The sequence below is a fragment of the Zootoca vivipara genome, chromosome 14 (assembly GCF_963506605.1).
Source record: "Zootoca vivipara chromosome 14, rZooViv1.1, whole genome shotgun sequence".
Taxonomy (NCBI): domain Eukaryota; kingdom Metazoa; phylum Chordata; class Lepidosauria; order Squamata; family Lacertidae; genus Zootoca; species Zootoca vivipara.
This window is the reverse complement of record NC_083289.1, coordinates 34,546,273-34,565,865: the sequence shown is the minus strand read 5'-3', so window position 1 is coordinate 34,565,865 and position 19,593 is coordinate 34,546,273. Positions and strand designations below refer to the sequence as shown.

The 19,593-nt window shown below is 46.8% G+C and overlaps 1 protein-coding gene across 1 annotated transcript; it reads right to left on the bottom strand.

Annotated features, from left to right (window-relative positions):
- Window positions 1-259: 259 nt before the first annotated feature.
- NAGPA (N-acetylglucosamine-1-phosphodiester alpha-N-acetylglucosaminidase) lies at window positions 260-16,926 on the bottom strand. The gene is made up of 11 exons (XM_035130634.2): window positions 16,785-16,926; window positions 14,715-15,200; window positions 13,913-14,052; window positions 12,920-13,028; window positions 11,743-11,871; window positions 11,284-11,492; window positions 10,394-10,441; window positions 6,469-6,597; window positions 5,456-5,587; window positions 4,122-4,173; window positions 260-3,347 (listed from the first exon to the last, which is right to left on the bottom strand). Exons 1-11 carry the CDS (start codon window positions 16,907-16,909, stop codon window positions 3,128-3,130), a joined length of 1,779 nt encoding a protein of 592 aa, XP_034986525.2. The 5' UTR covers window positions 16,910-16,926; the 3' UTR covers window positions 260-3,127.
- Window positions 16,927-19,593: the final 2,667 nt, after the last annotated feature.

Below are 19,593 nucleotides of genomic sequence, written 5' to 3'. Positions count from 1 at the left end.
GGCAGTGGTCACTCAGAAATAGCCCAGCCCCTCATGAAGAGCAGCGGCGGAGGGTGGTCATTTAGATGCTCTTCCAGAATGTCACTTTTGAAATGCTGAAGAAGAGATGATCTCGTTCTATTTTTTAAACTATATATTAGTTGAGCTTGTTATACCCAACCATAACTTGTTATGTATTACAGTACGATGGCCTCCAGCACAGGGGTAATGTTCCAGGGCTGGTGCATATATTGCAAAAACACATATACTCAAACCACCTTCCCAAAAGAACTTCTCAGAGCCCAGTAAGCAAATCTGAGAGCTTAAACGCTCTTTCTGGGCCAGGAAAACTTTGTGCAAAAGGAGCTTTTAAGCTCTCCCCTTTCGGGTGCAAGCAATTTGTCTGATTTCAACTGGCTGGCTTTCAACTGCGTAAGGTTCAAATCACGCAAGTTAAATGTGCGTAAGATGGAATTTTGCTGTACATATGGATTAGGATGCGTTTCTTGATTCTTAGCATTAAAAATGTGTACACATTGAACATTCCTCCCTGCCCCCCCCCCAAAAAAAGAGACATCAAAAAGGGTTGATTATTCCTCGCTCATCTGTCCCAGTACTAAATTTTGATTTTATGGTTCTCTGTACTAAGTTTTCGGTTGACTGTATGAGAACCAGAAGGGATTACACACACACTCCAGCAGTTTGTTGTATTCTCTCAGCAAATACAGTGGCAAAATGTATAAAATCACATACAAAAATCAGCCATGACCATGATAAGGATAACCACTGAGTGTAAACTTTGTGAGCACAAATTTGCCTTTCTTTTTTCAGAAAGAAAAATATTTTTAAGGAGTATTATCAGGGATGTTCTAGAGTGTTTTTTATTCAGATTTTGCAAATGTTTGTTTTTTACAATACAATTGTTTCTATGCAAATGTTTTTGTTTGATTTTGCAAATGTTTTGTGTTTTTTACAATACAATTTTTTTTGTTTTTTGTTTTACAATTGTGCAATAGTTTGCTTCTGAGGTGCAAAGCTGATAGAAATGGAATTGCTCATAAAACAGGCAGTGAAACAATATTTCCCACTATCTCGAACGTGGCCTTAACACATAACTACATTGCTAGAGTTTTTGTTTGTAATTTATAGTAAGATGGAAGTTTTTAGTAAGATGCGTTTTTAATTTCTGATCTAAAATAAAGTAATATTTTTGTGCATTTGAACCTTTGTAGAGTTCCAGTTTTGTATGTAGACTAAGGTATCTGGGGACCATGTGAAAATGGATGAGACTCCTGTCACTATGCCTCTGGCACCCTCTTGCAGCTATTCAAAGGACAACGTTCATAACCCAAGAGGGAAAAAATGTCACTTTATTGTGTAAAAAGTATATAGCCCTGATTGTATAAAAAGTATATCCCTGCACCAAACATGGACGGTTGCTGCAATTGTTCTTCAAATTTTGAAGCTAACAAAACACATAATTTAAAAAGTGGCACAACATTTCACATTTCACATATGCTGCCAAAGACCCCTGGCATTACAAAGGAAGAGGCAAAGTGCAAAAGAAAGAAAAGGCGGCTCATGTATTCAGGCTGAGACAGTCTTAATTTCTGCTTTAAAATAAATTACCGGAAGGCAATCCCACCCGCAGCTACACCTTACAACATATATATTACTAAAAAACCTTGTCATAAGATCGTACGCTATAGGCCTAACTTAGGCCACCCTACTTAAGGCGTAAGAGTCAAGCACTCCGATAACCAGAGTTGGAAATAAAATTCCTCACAGTGAAGCCCGTTTCCATTATTAATTCTTTTAGCACTTTCTCAACATGTGATGCTGAGGCAGGCTCTGGTACGTCTCCCCCCAGCATGGCACAGACTGGAAGAATGCAAGAACAAGTCATGAGCGCTGTGAACCAGCACACTGCTCAGTTGCATCAAGCCAGTTAAATTGTTACTAGGGTTTAACATTATTTGTGAAGGAGCCCGTTTTCTGGATCCACCTTAAAAAGAAGAGCCAGTCTTCCCAGCGAAGGCTACAACCACCACTTACAAGAAATTAGTAAGGATGCCTCCAGAATAATGTCCTGCCCCTTGACAGCCTTGGATCCGGCCCAAGCCTGGATCCCAAACCAATTGGGAGTGGGGCAGAGGCATACAGGCTTTGGCCGGCCCAAGCCTGGATCCCAAACCAATTGGGAGTGGGGCGGAGGCATACAGGCTTTGGCCGGATCCAGGCTGTCAAGGAGGCATGGGAAAGAGAGGAAGGCAGCAGTCTCTGCAAAACGGCACAGGGGCGTTTGCAAGAAGGCTTTTAAACAGCCCCACTGCACTTTGGCTACATCCACCTGTTCTCAGCAAGGAAACACAGGTAGTTACACAGTTTTTGAAAGCCATTTTGGCTCATGACACATGACAGGTGGGGAACCTCCAGCCCTTTTGCTATTGCTGGGCTACAACTTCCCTCATCTGTGACCATCAGCCATGGAGGCCATACTGTAATGTGGTGGTTGTTTTTATGAGCAGGGGATTCTATTTGGAGTCCTTTACTGTAGCAGCAGAAAGGTCAAGGCCAGCCCCAGCAACTTCTAGACTTCCCCCCCACACACACACCTAAAACACCTGGAAGGGCAGTGGCTCGTTTTGGAAAGGGTGGGTCCAAGGTGGGGAACCTCAGGCTTGGGGGCTAAATCTATCCCTCTCTATTGTCCCTCAAGACCCTCCTCACGACGCAACCCCTTTCCCCAAACCCCACACTTCCCCAGCTTCAAACTCGAGTTTCTTTTGCCAGCTGAAATGTGTCCTTTAACTGATATTCCCTCTTGCTTAGCACGATGGAGGATATAGAGGTGTGTTTGTGGAAACTAGCCTACAGTACACAAAAAGGTAAAACTTGGGTTAACTGCTCTGCCCTCTTTCGCCTTAGGCCCTGCTCACTGCTGGGAGTTTCCAGATGGGAATATGGGCCCTTGGACTGGGAAAAGGTTTGTTGCCCCTAGGCGAGGCCAATGAGAGGAGCAGTAGTCAAGTTCTACGTGGAAGCCACTTGTTCCTTCTGGAAGGTTCTGCTACAGTGTGCCATCACATAAGAGTGATGGATGGGGCCTCCTGCTGGTTCTCACATCAAAGGATCACAGCCGTCTGTGTTAGGTCTCTGCGTCTTCTGTGTAGTCTTCATTCTCTCCTCCTGCAAGTGGAAAACTGTTCGATTTCCCTAACAGTTCATAGTGGGAACTGTTGGGACGCCTGGAGAAGTAATCATTACAGTTCTGTCGGCCTGTGGAGCTGCTGCAGCAAAAGTGCTTTATGTTGAACGCAGCACTAATTAGAAGCAGCACAGATAAGACTCCTATAATCCATCCCTTCCTGTAAAAAACCAAAATAAATACTATTAATAATAATGAAATGAAAATAATAATCAGCATGTTTACAGTACCTTAACACGCCAGCCTGCGAACTGACAATAGAAGTCAAAAGATTCCCATTTCATCCTTGTAACCACTTTGCTAAAATAGACTTGCCCCAGCGGACGAGGATAGAACTAACGGCCTTCGGCTGCAGGAGGGGAGACTGCGCTTGAACATTAGAAGCAGCTTCCTGATGGCAAGGCCAGATGGACGATGGGACCGATTCCCTAGAGAGGTGGGGAGCATCTCCCATGGTGCAGGTTCTTCAAAGCGGAGGCACACTGCCTAGTTAAAACTATGGAATTCGCTCCCACGGGAGGCAACGATGGCCACCAACTTGGATAGCTTTCAAAGAGAATTGGACAAATTCATGGAGGAAAAGGCTAACAAAGGCTACCAGCTGCCATGGCTAGGTTCTGCCTCCAGAGAGGGCTGTTGTGCTCAGCTCCTGTTTGCAGCCTTCCTGTAGGCATCAAGTTGACCACCGTAAGACCAGGATGCTGGTCTAGATGGGCCACTGGCCTGATCCAGCAGGCCTCTTCTTGTGTCCTTATACGGATGTACAGCCAACATTGGGGGTGATCTATACTGCCTGCACTGGGCTAAGGGCTGGACTAAGCAGAGGTGGAGGAGGCCTTGTAGACTAGGACTCTGCGACTAGCTCTTATTACAGGCGGCTAGAAAATATTACAACATACAACCACACTACAAAAACACAAAGCACACAACTTACATTGTAAACCCAAGGAGCACACCTTTCTCATTGGCCTTCAGCAAGCACTGCTCTGCGAGAGAGGGAGAGAGAGAGGCATTTTGATGCTTATTGCCAAGCACAAAGGACAAGGCAAATCTCCAATGCAGCAAAGAGAATGGAACGGATCCACGAAGGCTTAATTGTCACATCAGAACAAGAGTCTAGATTTCTCTTGCTGTCCTGAAAGGCATGGTTCAAGACAAACGCAGATGACAACTGTGTAAGGGGGTGGGGAGGCAACAAAAAAGAGACGACACCCATAGTGCCCTAACTTATTTCAAGGAATTCCTTCTCAAAGAATCCATACATGCCATCAGACTCGGTCCATTTGTAATCTGCTCAACTTCAGCAAGATCAAGAAATAGTAACTTTGGTTCCGATGCAACTGGAGCTTAAGCACCCTTGAAATCGAGGAGATTTCCAATGGGACTCAAGCAGGTCTTAACTTCACCTGGCTCAAAGCCTCAGTTTACAGTGTTTACACTCCTTGGGAAAGAGGCACCCCTGAAACGCACCAGGAATAAAGTCCGCTTCCTGCCCCCCTTTTCTATACAGTGGCATCGTCCCATTTCCCCTTTCTTACAGCTTTTAGATCTGTTTTCTTCCCTTGTGCGTTGCACCACTAGAAAGCTATCCCCAAAATCCACAGGCACTCTGGAATGTAGACCAAGAAGGGGTAGGTGGGATAAATGAAGCCATTGAATCTCTTGGCCTATCCAGCACAGTACCGCTATTCTGACCAGCAGCAGCCCTCTGGGGTGTGAGGGAAAGAAAGAGCTGTTCCAGGTTAACACCACAGGGAAGAGCAACAGCCGCACATGCAGAAGCTTCCAGGTTCAATCTCCAGGTAGTGCTAAGATGTAGGAAAAACACTGAGGCCTAATTTGACCAATAGAATACTTGGCCTCTAGTGAGCGGGGCTTTTATGCTGTACTTTAGAATTGGCCCCTCTCTTCAGGTTGTCTGTTTAAAAGGCTGTCACTTGCCTCAATATGTTTCATTTCTCTCAGTCAGCATGTTTACACTTTTCTACTATTAAAGCTTTGCTTCATATATATATATATGAGTGAGGAGACATTTCCCTGGCAGGAGGGCTGATGAGAGATCCCTGCCCGAAGCCCTGGAGAGCAGCTGCCAGTCAGAGCAGGCAATACTGAGATTGGTGGGCCAATGAGCCAGAGCCAAAATAAGGCCGCCTCCTATCTTTCCAGGACCCTTTTAAACAGGAAGCAAAAAGGCCAAGGGCCAAACCTTTCGAAAGAAAAGCTCAGGCTGTGTCTCCTCCTGAGTCACGAGGCCCCTGAGCCACCTACCTCTGTCTACGTCGCCAGGCAGGGGGCATTCAGCAGAAATGTTGCAACTGCCCGTCTTCCGATCACAAGGACGCTGGTTTGGGCAGGGACAGGCATCCTGGCAGTTTGGCCCGTACCGTCCGCTGGGGCAGGCTGAGAAAACCATCACAGGGAAGACAAGTTGGGGGTTACACAACAGCAAGCAGGCCAAGGAAACACATGGCAGAATCAGGCCTGGCTCTCTGTCTTATAGCAGGGTTTTCAGGCACGGATGAGCAGCTGATTGCCAAGACTTACAAAGCCCTTCCGCCTTTGCCCAGAACAGGCACCCCCAAACTGCGGCCCTCCAGATGTTTTGGCTTACAACTCCCATGATCCCTAGCTAACAGGACCAGTGGTCAGAGGTGATGGGAACTGTAGTCCAAAACATCTGGAGAGCTGAAGTTTGGGGATGCCTGGCCCAGAACAAGCTGTTCTTACAGCGGCTAACCAGATACCTGTGGGGAAACCAGAAAGCAGGACATGTGTGCAAGATCACACTCTTCTCCTGTAGTTTCTGGCACCTGGTATTCAGAAGCATGAATACCCCGACTGTGGAAGCAGAACTGAGCCATTGTGGCCAATAACCATGAATTTGTCCAATCCATTTATGTTGGTGGTCATTACTGCCTCCTGTGGCGGTGAGTTCCACAGTTTAACTGTGCACTATGTGTAGAATCTGTGATGCAAACAAAGAAGACGTGGAAAGGTTGGACATTCTTCATCCACTAGCTGGCTCCACTGAGCCTCTCCTGCCAGCTAACTCGCCCATTTCTTCGCCGCTTACACCGTGTCTTCTGGCTGTCCAATTTCTTTGCAGCAGAAAGCATGCCTTCCCACAGCACGTTAAGGAATTATAATGGCTGGGAGGGGAGCAGGTCACAAGAACCAGGTGCAGACAGTGCTGTTTTAATCAGCAGGCTTTAACTCGGCAAGAAGGGAGTAGAGCAAATACGTTATCACCACAGCCAAGTTGAAATAAACAAATCTCTCACCTTCTTCGCAATGCGTGCCTTGGTAGCCAGCTGAGCAATTGCAAGTTCCATGGACAGGGTCACAGGCACCACCATTGAGGCAGAGGCATTTCTGAAGGCAGCCGTCGCCATAGGAACCAGGAGCACAGGCTATGGCAGAAGAGACGGAGGGAGGGAGGAGACCACATGCAAAACACCATCAGGACTTTGGGTGGGGAGGAATATATTTTTACTGTTTATTTGCTTCACAAAAATTATATGTACAGTGGTGCCTCGCTTAACGAATGCCCTGCTTAACGAAATTTCCGCTTAACGAAAGGATTTTTCAAGCGGCGGTTGCCTCGCTAGACGAATTCGTTTTACGAAAAATTCGTCTAGCGAATCGCGGTTTCCCATAGGAATGCATTGAAATTCAATTAATGCGTTCCTATGGGCAAAAAAAAAATTCAAAAAAAATTCAATGCATTCCTATGGGATTCGCTAGACGAATTTTTCGTTATAAGAAAAGACCCGTGGAACGAATTAAATTCGTCTAGCGAGGCACCACTGTAGCACTTCATCCTACAAAAACAGCAACCTGAAATTCTTTACAAAAAACGAATAAAGCAATAAAATCGTCAGTTAAAAACCAATTAAAAGCCTTCAGAAATAAGCTAGAGACTTGATGAAAACACACAACAGCATTCCACAGGCTTGTCTAAACAAAAAATGCTTTTAGTAGGCGCCAGAACTTACAGCGAAGGTGCCTGCCTGATGTCAATAGTTCTGGTTACAGGTAGGTAGCCGTGTTGGTCTGGATCGAAGTAAAATAAAAAAATTCCTTCAGTAGCACCTTAAAGACCAACTAAGTTTTTATTTTGGTATGAGCTTTCGTGTGCATGCACACTTCTTCAGATACAGTGAAATGGAAGTTTCCAGGCACTTATGTAGAGAAGGGGTGGGGATGGGGAGGGGAGGGGGGATCACTCAGAAGGGTGGTGGAAATGGGTGATTGACTGACTGATAGCTGTTGATGACCGCAAACGACTGCAAATGGTTTTGCATGAAAAAGCAAGGGTTGAGATGGCTGAAGATCGCTTATCATGTATAATGAGATAAGAACCCGCTATCTCTGTTCAAACCAGGTCCCTCCATGGTTTTGAGCTTGGTGATAAGTTGCAATTCAGCAACTTCTCTTTCCAGTCTATTTCTGAAATTCTTTTGTAGTAAGACAGCTACTTTGAGATCTTGTATAGAATGTCCTGGGAGATTGAAGTGTTCTCCTACTGGTTTTTCTGTCTTCTGGTTCCTGATGTCAGATTTATGTCCATTTATCCTTTGGCGTAGGGTTTGGCCTGTTTGTCCAATATAGAGAGCTGAAGAGCTGATGTCAATAGTGCGAGCCAAAGTGAAGGTGCCGCCATGCTAAAACGCTGATTTCTTACAAATGCTGAACAAGTATTATGTGGCACTTTTAACGGGGCCAGCTCAGAGCTGTCAAGTTCGCAGGTAAACTGCTCCCAAGCTGTTTAGGGCTTTATATAAAGGTAAAGGTAAAGGTGCCCCTGACCATCAGGTCCAGTCGTGTCCGACTCTGGGGTTGCGGCGCTCATCTCGCTCTATAGGCCGAGGGAGCCGGCGTTTGTCCGCAGACAGCTTCCGGGTCATGTGGCCAGCATGACAAAGCTGTTTCTGGCGAACCAGAGCAGCACATGGAAACGCTGTTTACCTTCCCGCCGGAGCGGTCCCTATTTATCTACTTGCACTTTGACGTGCTTTCGAACTGCTAGGTGGGCAGGAGCTGGGACCGAGCAACGGGAGCTCACCCCGTTGCAGGGATTCGAACTGCCGACCTTCTGATCAGCAAGCCCTAGACTCTGTGGTTTAACCCACAGAGCCACCTGGGTCCTAGGGCTTTATATACTAACAGTAATAAACTAATTGAACTTGGCCTGGTAGGAAGCCAGTGCAGATCTTTGAGCAGAGGTGCTATATGCTGGTGGGGTGTCACTCCCATAGGCAGCTGTGCGGCAGCATTCTGCATTGCCTGCAGCTTCCAGGTCGAGAGCAAGGGAAGCCCCAATATATCTGCATTATACCAAAGTAGACTATTTGTTCCAATGGCTCAGTATTGTCCGCACTGATGGGCAGCAGCATCCATGCTTTCAGAATGGCCGCCTTGCCCAGCCTTCCCCACAGACGCCAGGATTTTTTATTTATAGAAGTACTTATATACCGACAATTGATACAGTGCAAGGGCTGAACCTGGAACCCTTCTGCATTCCAAGCACATGTTCTACCAGCGAGCTGCTCCCCCTCCCTTGTAAAGCAGGGAGAGCCAACATGGCCGCCTCCAAATGTTGCTAGACTACAGCTCCCATCATGCCTGAGCACAAGCCACACTTGCGGGGGCTGATGGGAGCTGGAGTCCTGCTGGCTTTCTCTGCTACAAAGGGTCATACACACAGTTATTCCAACCTTGCATTTAAGCATAGCTGCCAAGTCTCCCATAAAGGTAAAGGGGCCCCTGACCATCAGGTCCAGTCGTGTCCGACTCTGGGGTTGCGGCGCTCATCTCGCTCTATAGGCCGAGGGAGCCGGCGTTTGTCCGCAGACAGCTTCCGGGTCATGTGGCCAGCATGACAAAGCTGCTTCTGGCGAACCAGAGCAGCGCACGGAAACGCCGTTTACCTTCCCGCTGTAGCGGTTCCTATTTATCTACTTGCACTTTGACGTGCTTTCGAACTGCTAGGTTGGCAGGAGCTGGGACCAAGCAATGGGAGCTCACCCCGTCGCAGGGATTCGAACCGCCGACCTTCTGATCAGCAAGCCCTAGGCTCTGTGGTTTAACCCACAGCGCCACCTGGGTCCCATATTCCCCAGGAAATCCCCGTTTTCCCAGCTTTTCCTAGCTGAAAAAACAGGGTTTTTTTGTTTTCCCCCGGTTTATTCTGGCACGGTGGCCATTTTGGAACTGGGCGGAGCATGCTCCAGAAGCGACTTTTGATGCTGCTCTGCCCAGTTCCAAAATGACTGCAGTACGACTTCTGGTGCGGTGGCCATTTTGGAACTGGGCAAAGCAGCATCAAAAGTCACTTCTGAGCATGCTCCGCCCAGTTCCAAAATGGCGGCAGCGCTACTTCCGGTCTGCTACTTCCGCCCGGTCCCTTATTTCTCCGACAGCAACTTGGCAGGTATGCATTTAAGCACTAGCCTGGTAAGACAAATGGTAAGGACCTTGCATGGACAAATGGTAAGGACCTTGCATGGAGTAAGCTGGATGAGGGGGGAGCTGTGGATCTCTCCATCCCCCACATCTGTCCCAGGACAGAAAATGGAGCCCATGTAGTTTCTGCAGTTTGCATAAGCTCCTCCTCCTTTTGCAATAAATCACAATAATAATAATAATAATAATAATAATAATAATAATAATAATAATAACAACAACTCAGCATTTGGTGGCCACAATGCAGGCCAGCAAAAGTGCCTCCCCCCCAACACATGTAGCAAAGTCGAGATAGAAAAGTCATCACATTGTAAGTTGGGCCTGGAAATATATATTTACCGTAGTTAATTTCTATCCTGACTTCCAACCAAAGAATGCTTGGGGCAAGGAACACAAAGTAAAGCAATAAAAGAAGAACAAGGCAATAAAATCAATAAAACTGGAGAAAAACAACTACCGCCAGTTCAATCAACTACAGCGTATTTGAAAGGACTATAACAATGCAGCTTATTATTTGGCCAAAGGGTGAAAAGTTTGTTTTGTTTTGTTTGAGTTTATACTCTGCCACGATGGCTGGGGTCGATGGAACTTGCGGTCCAAGACCTAGGTTGGGAAACGCTGCCCTGTCTTTTGCAATTGGTTTCCCAAGTTACAAACTGATGCAATAAATAAATATTCACACACACACACACACACACACACACTCCAAAGTAAGGATTGTTAGGAAGGAAATCCAGCTACCTTCACTGCAGTTGGGGCTCTGCCAGCCAGCATCACAAAGACATCCCTCTGCAATAAAGGGGAAAAGAAGAAATGGATGTGATTTTGGAGCAGCAAGATCATGGGCACAGGGAGGTAAGTTGTGGCACAAGCAGGAATAGAGTCGCCAGTGCTGGCAAGGGAGGGAATTCAGGACAGAACATGGAATTTCCAGATAAGCCACGGCCAAGGGGAAACGGAGAACATTTGGGGAATATTATTATTAAATTAGCCACCTTATTTTTCAATGACAACTCAAAGCAACTTAAAATATTTGAAGAGAGTAGCAAACACGTAAATACATCAAAACAACATTAACAAGTCTAAAAGACAGTTCTATTTAAAAACAAGCAGAGCCACCAACACAAAAAGGAAACAGATAGTCAAAAGACAAAGGCCAGTTTAGGGGGTGAAGGGGAGGCTGGGGGACAAACACAGCTCTGCCCTCCAAAATGGGGGATTCAGGAGGAGTAGGTGGGAAACTGCCCCCACTGCTCCTATGCTGGATACCAAGCAGCTGCCTCCCTCTGCCCAATGGTAGAGCCAGCATCCTAACAAATCAGAACAGGTTAGTCCGAAGCTGCCTTTAACCAAAAGAAAAAAGGGGAGGAGTGAAAAAGCATCCCCTGCTATATATCCAAGGGTTTTTAAAAACCCCAGTTTGCCCAGAAGCAGTCTCAGCAGGAGTCCCCCTTGTTATTAGCAATGTGCTTTCTAGAACCCTAACTCTATAGGCTTATCAGGGGTGTCTACTTGCTACTAGTCATGTGCTTTTCAGAGCCCCATCTCTATAGGCAGCCCTGACTTGGAGGACGGGCACCTGTTCTACCTGCCCCACATGCTCACACCTCTCCCAGCCTACGTGGCCTTGCCTTCTGTACAGATTCCATGCAGGGTGCAGTTGGAAGGGCCGCAGTCCAAGACATTGCATGCTGATCCTCTCCAGAGAGCTCCATCACACTGACATTCCCCAAGGACGCAGTGCCCATGCCCACTGCAGTCCGGAGGCTGGCAGGCAGGTTCGTGGACACACAGGATAGTCGAAACCTGCCTAGGGCAGCGCCACATGGGGTAAGGTTCGCTGGGGAGAAAGAAACATGGATTGCACCAAAAGAAAAACAACTACAGCCAAGCCAAGCTCTAGTACGCATCCTGGCCCTTCTTTAATGCTGTAGTAACTTCTTTTGACACTGATGCAGACCCACGGAAAACTGTCCCACCCCCAAACATAGCCGGACCACTTTGGGGCCAGAAGTGTGACAGTAGGGGGCTCTTTCTTGTCCACGAGTACAGGGTCGAGCTCCCCTTTAGCAAACAGCGACAGCACCTACCAGTGATCTGAAGGGTAACTAGCCAGCGTTCCATTTAAGACCAGGGTTGCAGACCCTCCGCCGTCCAAGTTGATGGCATTGACAACGCCTTGCTGCTTCAGGAAATCAGCCATATCCCAAAGGCTGAGGCTGTGCAAACGGTAAAGGGGATAGCTGTGAGAAGATGCCTTGCATAGGTGGAAGAAGAGTAAGGGCCAGCCCTATCCTTAGGCGGAGGAAGGAGGCAAGTGCTGGAGAGCAGGGAGCGACAGTGAAGTGTTAGGGCTGGGTGAGCCATGTGGCATGCTCTGTCCCCGCCGACACTAGCCTGTGGTCCTTGTGTGAAGTGGAATGTTCTGGCACATTAACAGTGTCAAGGCAAGATTAAATTGTTAGTCCGCTAGGCTTTTGTACATAACTTCACCATCTGCCTCAGGCAGTGAGAAGTCTTATGACAGCCCTGAAAAAAGAGCCAGCGATTACTGTAGCACAGACAAGATAACAGCTTGGGGGTTGGGTTGGTGGGGACGACCATATATTTTCATGTGAGAGAGAATTCACATACTCCAGTAACCAGCCTTCCAAACCTGGCTCTGCTTTCTTTAAGAGAGTCAATTCAGGTCATTAAAAAAAACAAGGCTCTTTCATATAGGCCTGGTCCACATGTTAACTAAACCGTGGTTTAATTTAACCACCTGAACACGCCCCAGTGCCTTAGCCTGTAAGCAGTGGTTTACTGCAGTTAACATAAACTAAGGTTTGCAAACCAACCTCTTAGCATTATGGGTGGATCAGACTACATTAAAGAATCATACTTGTCTGGTGCTAGGCAGGCCTGGTTGATACATGACACTAAGTCCTCCGGGATTGTTGAAGCCTTAGTTTGCTAAGCAAACCATAACCATGTATCCCTAAACCATGGCTTATTAAACCACGGCTTAGTGTTATGTCCAAATCTCATCACTCTTTGCTGAGTCATAGGATGGAAATCCCTCAGACACCTACCGGTACATGTTAAATGCTAGCACCTACAGATTCTTTATTTAACTTTTCTCCTGAATTGTTAACTTAAATAAAAAAGGAAAACTGACCCACAACACTTCAAGGAGACAAAGAGGCCCTCCAAGCAGAGCTCAATCTGAGGCAGGGACCACCTGCCCGACTAGGAGGAACGACTTCAAAAACTAATCAGACTTACCCCCTTGTATGGGTCTGCCCATCAAAGTGTGCCAACACCAGCTGTCCTTGCCTGTCGTGCCCCACGGCTGTCCTGGCAGACACGGTATTGATGAACTTGTCAAACGTACCTACCACAAAGAGGTGGGGAGAAAGAGAGACCGAGTACAAATAGCTGAGAAACATAATCACTCTGCTACAAGGATGTTTTTTGTTTTTTAAAAAATCACAGGGCAAAACCTCTCCTTACAGCAGAATGGTGTAAGCATGTTTTGTTTTCTTAAAAACTATCTGCTTTAAGCTGGGTACCATCACAGCTCTGGTCTTTTGTTTCGCCATATATAAACATATGTATTTAATTTTCATGAGCATACAGAGAAGAAACATAAATGTAATGAATCGTTTGAAGAGAGAATACAAGAATTCAGTTTTGCTGAAGCATGGGCATGGTGATTATAATGAAAGAACATTTAAAAAAACCAGGTAGCTGGTTCTGGGAAGGAAATAAAAATTAATATGATTAGCTGCAGTCCATTAACCACATGTCACTGGTGTGTTTGAGGAGGTTTTCTTTGTTGCATACAAATTCAATTAAACAGTACCCACATTTGTCTTTTTGATTACCTTTTCCTAATGCTTTCATCCTATATCTTAATTTTTTCCACTGGGGCAATGGACAGCCTTGGCCTCAAGCCTGCTGAGCCTGGTGTGCTCAGAGCTTGCAAGGTCATGCCAGGACCATCACGGAACGCATTCTTCCCCCACCCAAGCCTTACTCACCAGAGGAACCAAGTGAATCCCTTAGCTCTTTACCCACCCAACAGCACAGAAAGCGTGGTAGGTGGGGGGGGGGGGTTGCACAGAAAAGCAGTGGACCGAAGGAAAAGACACAGGACACATCAGTTCCTCTCCAGTCTTGGGTGGGTACATGCCCCCTGTTATCGCTCCTCCTCCCCTTCTGACCCTCCAGTGCATCAGGCAGACAAAAGGAACAGGGCCCCCTCCCCACATTTACCTGTTTCCTGCGTCTCGTCACATTCCACCGCCCGACTCTGATTCACGTAGACCTCCCCATCTCGCAAGAGCCACCCCACCCCACTCACAAGCTGCACAAAGGGGTTGTCTTTAGCTAACACGTCTTCCTCGGAGAGGTAGCTGGAAAAGACAACAGAAGAGCCATGTTATAAGGAAGGAGCAACATTTGGAAATATTTACAGGACAATTTCTCTCTGGGAATGGGAATAGGGGCCCACTCTCAGCACCTTTAATAAGCCACACTTCCCAGGATCCTCTGGTGAAAGCCATGACTGTTCAAAGTGGTATAATACTGCTTTAATTGCCAGTGGATCTCGGGAAGTGGTAGAGCTCCCCTATGAGGCAGAAACTGAATGGCTCTCCATCAGGGATGCTGTAGTTCACTCTGCACTGCAAACCCAGCCCTGAAGAGTGGGTTGAGCTAAGTATGACCACCAATGTCCCTTCCAAGTTCACAGTTCACCATGACCTGAGGGATGGCTCAGGTGGAAGAGCATGAGACTTGTAATCTCAGGGTCGTAGGTTCAAGACCCACGTTGGGTGAAAGATTCCTGCCTTGCAGGGGATTGAACTACATGACCCTCACAGTCCCTTCCAAACTCCAAGTCTGTGATAATGGTATCTCCCCTGCTTTCTAGGATTTCAGAAATCCTGAAATTCTAGAAAGTCACTGCCAGTCAGTGTTGACCATGCTAAGCTAGATGGACCAATGGCCTGACAGGTATTATGTGATTTCCAGCTCCCCACACCTGGTTTAAAGGGAAGAGTTGCTGATACCTTACCCAAAGACTAGGGTGCCATCCTTCCGGATGCCAAAATGAGCATTCTGAATCCCTCCGGAGGACTGGATGAGATGCCCGTCACTCACAACATCCCCAAGGCACTCTCCGGTTTTCGTGTTGAAGTACCCCCCATTCTGGGCCACAAGGCACTTGCCGTGCCTGGCAGTCTCTTCCACCGTTGCTCGGCTGCGCTTACGGCAGCCCCCTGGCCCACCAGGCTCCAGCACAGAGAATGTCCTCAGGGGGTCCCTCACTGTAGTGAGATGGCCGTAGACATGTCGACTATTCTGACCCTTTGGAGGGATGTCAGAGATGAAGGTGCTTGTGACAGTCAGTGGAGAGACAGTGCTGTTGTTGCTAGGCCAGGACTCGTGTGTTGTGTTGCCATGTTGGAGAGCTTGACAGTCCCGAACATAGCGATGGTGATGCCGCGGACCGTGTCGAGGTGGAGGATATGGCAGTAACAAGTCATCGTTCAATGAATTCCTGAAATTTTGCAAGTTTCAAATGTGAATCATACAGGTTCAGACTCACTAGCTTGCCCTGTCAAATCGTTTGCACTACCTTGCTTCCTTACAACATGTGTCGGATACAAGGTTGACCCTAAAATGTTATTTGGAGCAAATTTCTAATAAATCTGTATAAAGCCGGGCCAAGAAATGCAAACCCATATAATTAAATAGGGACTGATAGCTGGTGTCCTCAAAGTTACCACCCCTTTAACTGAAAAGCATTGTGTTACAAATAAAGTTGCAGAGTGGGACCTCCTGCTAGCTAGATATCATCTCCAAACTATGCAAACCTCATAATGTTATTATTCTGTGAAATTTAAATTCTAGATTGCTTTTTTGAATTATCATAGGATGCACTGAGGAAGGCATTTAGAACTTGGAGTATATTTGGGTGGAAGAAAGAAATGCCATCTGTTATAAAACTGGTATGAATTAGGAAACACCACCTCTCCACCTACGTGGAGTGAAGATCTTTCTTGTTTCACCACAAGCAGCTCTAATGAGCCATGAAAAGCTGTTCCATTAATGCTCAGGTAATAAACACATTAAGTTTGCTCTTTTCCCATGCCTGTCATTTTACATGGTGGAGCTAAATAGGCCAGGGGAGGGGGCTAACCAAAGAAGAAACTCTGACTCAAGGGACTGCAAACAATGGCCACTAAGCAGGTCAGAAGTCAAAAGGGTGACAGGCAAGATCAGGCTTGTGCTTGAATGAGGAAGCACACTACGAAGGCTGAACATCTGTAAGTAGGCAGTTCTGCACTAAACTAGATCCTAAGGAAACCCACATTGTGTAAGTGGATGGATGAACACTCAGTGGATTCAAGAAAACTACTGCCCCCACTCACATGCCTTTAAATGCAGCCTGGGAGCCAGAAATTAAGGTGCCCTGAGTTTTCTCCACCACTGGAAAAACTTCACTGAATCTCTGTGTTAAAGCAACCGGAACAGAGGAAATGTAAAGCAACCGTCCTACTAGGTCTCACTCCCCCATTTCTGCCTGACAAAACTACCACCAAGTTCTAGAACAGAACTAATTCAGTTACAAAGAAGAATGTTTGAGGAAACTGGAGAGCTTCTTGCACACAGCTGAGAGGAAAGCCAGATCCACAAATGTGATAAGATGGGGAAGTACTGACGTGGCAGGATAAAACTTTACTGCTGGGGGTGGGGTGGGAATGAAAGCATTTTTTAAGGCTCTCCCAAATTAAAAAAAAGTTCTTTGCAATGATTTGTACGCATATGTATATAGACTCTCTCTACCCTAAAACAAAAAAAACAAAAAAAAACACTCTAGGAATTCGGTGCTATTCCAAAATCCTCTCCTTGTTCTACTACTTTTAAACTTGCAAGCAGTGTTACTTGTTCAACGGGACATCAGCCCAGGTATTGTCAATTTGATCTCTTCGGCCCTCGTATCACCTGACTTTGCTTCACGTACAAACACAGCTAAAGATTGGCTAAATGCGGCGGGGGTGGGAAGAGCCGGAAACTCTCGCCCCCGCGCCCATAGGATGCTTAGAGGTGGAAAGGCTTCTCCTCTGGTTGGAGCACTTACCAAGCTACGGCGTGACCCTGAACTCCCAGAAAGCAGCGGAGCAGCACCATAGAAAAAACCACCAAAGCAGTCGGTCGCTGCCCCTCGCCTACTCTATGCACTAGGCGCTCTATGGAGGCCGCCATATTGAGCCTGCCGCGCGGTCACATGACAAGCCATCACGTGAGAGTATTTCAAAAGCAGCAAAGCCAGGAGCGGAAAAAGGAAGCGTGGTTTCCCTGCTCCTTCTGGTGGCCAACTAGCGGAGTCACAGAATCTGCTCTCCTGGGATTAGGAGGAGCAAGCTTCTTATTGTTTTCGTTGTTGTTGTTTATTCTTGTGTCCTTAAGGCGGCCACTTACACTGGAAAAGGATGCGTATTTGCATAAAATTTGCACATGCTAATTTGTAGCTATAGATGCAAATTTAGAAATAACTACTGTAATTTAAACAGACATACCAAATCTCATCGTAATGGGGAAGGCTGACCCGAGGGGCCTGTGTGCCTCCTCTGTCTAGGTGCTATCTCCTGGTGAGCAACTGCAACCATAGCTGCCAAGTTATCCCTTTTTTACAGGGATTTTCCCTTATGCTGAATAGGCTTCCTCGCGAGAAAAGCGAAAACTTGGCAGCTATGACTGCAACCCTCCTCCCTTTTATGATTTTTAACTTAACTTTCCAGTGGGCTATGGACCTGACAGCCTTTCAGACAGAGGGCTGTCCTCTTAACAGCACTCCAAACTGAGGACCATCTTCTGTAAACTAAGACACACTGTCACCCGCCTGACCATCTAAAATTTGACACCAGGCGAACCACAATGCAGGTGGCGCTGTGGGTTAAACCACAGAGAAGGTCGGCAGTTTGAATCTCCCGTTGCTCGGTCCCAGCTCCTGCCAACCTAGCAGTTCGAAAGCATGTCAAAGCGCAAGTAGATAAATAGGTACCGCTCTGGCGGGAAGGTAAACAGCGTTTCCGTGCGCTGCTCTGGTTCACCAGAAGCAGCTTTGTCATGCTGGCCACATGACCCGGAAGCTGTACGCTGGCTCCCTCGACCAGTAAAGCGGGATGAGCGCCGCAACCCCAGAGTCGGTCACGACTGGACCTAGTGGTCAGGGGCCCCTTTACCTTTAAACCACAAAGGAAGGGGGAGGTGCTGGGTTGAGGAGGGAAGGGATATATCCCACCTTTACTCCAAGGAGCTCAGTGATTTGAACCCTGCTCTCGCAGCAACTAGTTCAGCATTCTAACCACTACACCAGATTTTGATTATCCCAGCTACATGATGTTTAGGGTTGGGTGCAGGCGCCATTGCAATAGTGCAGCTAAGGCAGCAATCCTAACTAAGGTCACATCCACATCAGACATTTAAATCACACGTCTTCCCCCAAAGACTCTTGGGAACTGTAGTTCACCCCTCACAAAGCTACACTTCCCAGAACCTTTAACAACCTACATTGCTTGGGATTCTTTGGGATTCCATGGGTTGATGTTTGCTCCAATTGATTGCTAAAAAGCGGGTTTTTGCGTGGAAAGCTCCAGAGCCAAAAAAAAAAAGGTGCTCAGACATGGAGCTTTAAAGGATGGACCGTGTCTGGAAAGGTAAGTGTGGATAAGCTGCTAGTTTCACTAAATTCAGTGGAGCTTTACTCCCAGGTAAGTGGAGCCAGGATTGCACCCTTAGGCCATCGTGTCATTTCCACTCTACCTTATTCCAGTTCTCTAATGGTATTTTGTTGGGATAGATGAGCAGTTTCCACCCGCTGCTTTGCACAGGTTGCTGCTCTGTGTGGTGATTTTGCATTTGACCCTGGGACTTGCTTACCTACCGGTACTAGTTTCCTCAGCTGTGTTTACATGAAACAGGTGGGGATATGAATCTGTGAGCAAGGGACAGCACATCACAAATCACTGGCCTGGCTCCTTTGTCTGCCCATTGAACCCACCCAACCACACCCAGCACCTGCTGCCTGAGGACAACACCCCACTCTGTCTAATGTTAGGGCGGGCCCTGAAATCTGTCAGCACCCCCACCTGCAGAGCAAAGGTGGAAAAAGTGGGTGGAGAGAAGTTTTTTTCCTTTAAATTGTCATAACACTAGAAATTGGGGCCATCCAATGAAGCTGAATGTTGGAAGATAGACAAAATACTTCTTCATGCACCGCATAGTTAAGGCACCAAGCAAAAGGTTTCCTCTATAACCAGACCTTTGGCCTTCAACTATTTGTGCCCTTTTAGGAATGAGTGGGATGTTTTAAATGCATCCCCTCCACCCGCCCTTGGTTTTGATATATCTATGTGGGTTTCTTGGTTTGTTGGCTGTAAGCCACTTTAGGGAGCCTTGGGCAAGATAAAGCGATGAACCAGTTTATTAAATAATAATAAAAATTAAACTTTGGAACTCACTCCCACAGGAGGCAGTGATGGCCACCAACTTGGATGACTTTAAGAGAGGATTGGACAAATTCATGGAGGACAAGGCTATCAATGAGCACTAGCCAATATGGCTATGCTCTGCCTCCTGGTCAGAAGAAATAGACCCAGTTGGTGGAAACCACAGGAGAGGAGAGTGCTGTTGTGCTCCTGCCCTGCTTGTGGGCTTTGTGTGGGTATCTGGTTGGACACTGTGTGTACAGGATGCTGGACTAGATCTAGGACTCTATCCTTATGTTCTTAAGTCAGTGCACCTAAGAGGGTTGTAGCCTGGCTGGGACCACCACATCTCTAAGTTGATGTTGTGCATTACCTGGGATTTGTTTTGTTTTGTTTTCTGAGTGGGGTGGAAATTTGCTTTATAGATGGACAGCCTCCATTTAATGAATGAGAGCTTGG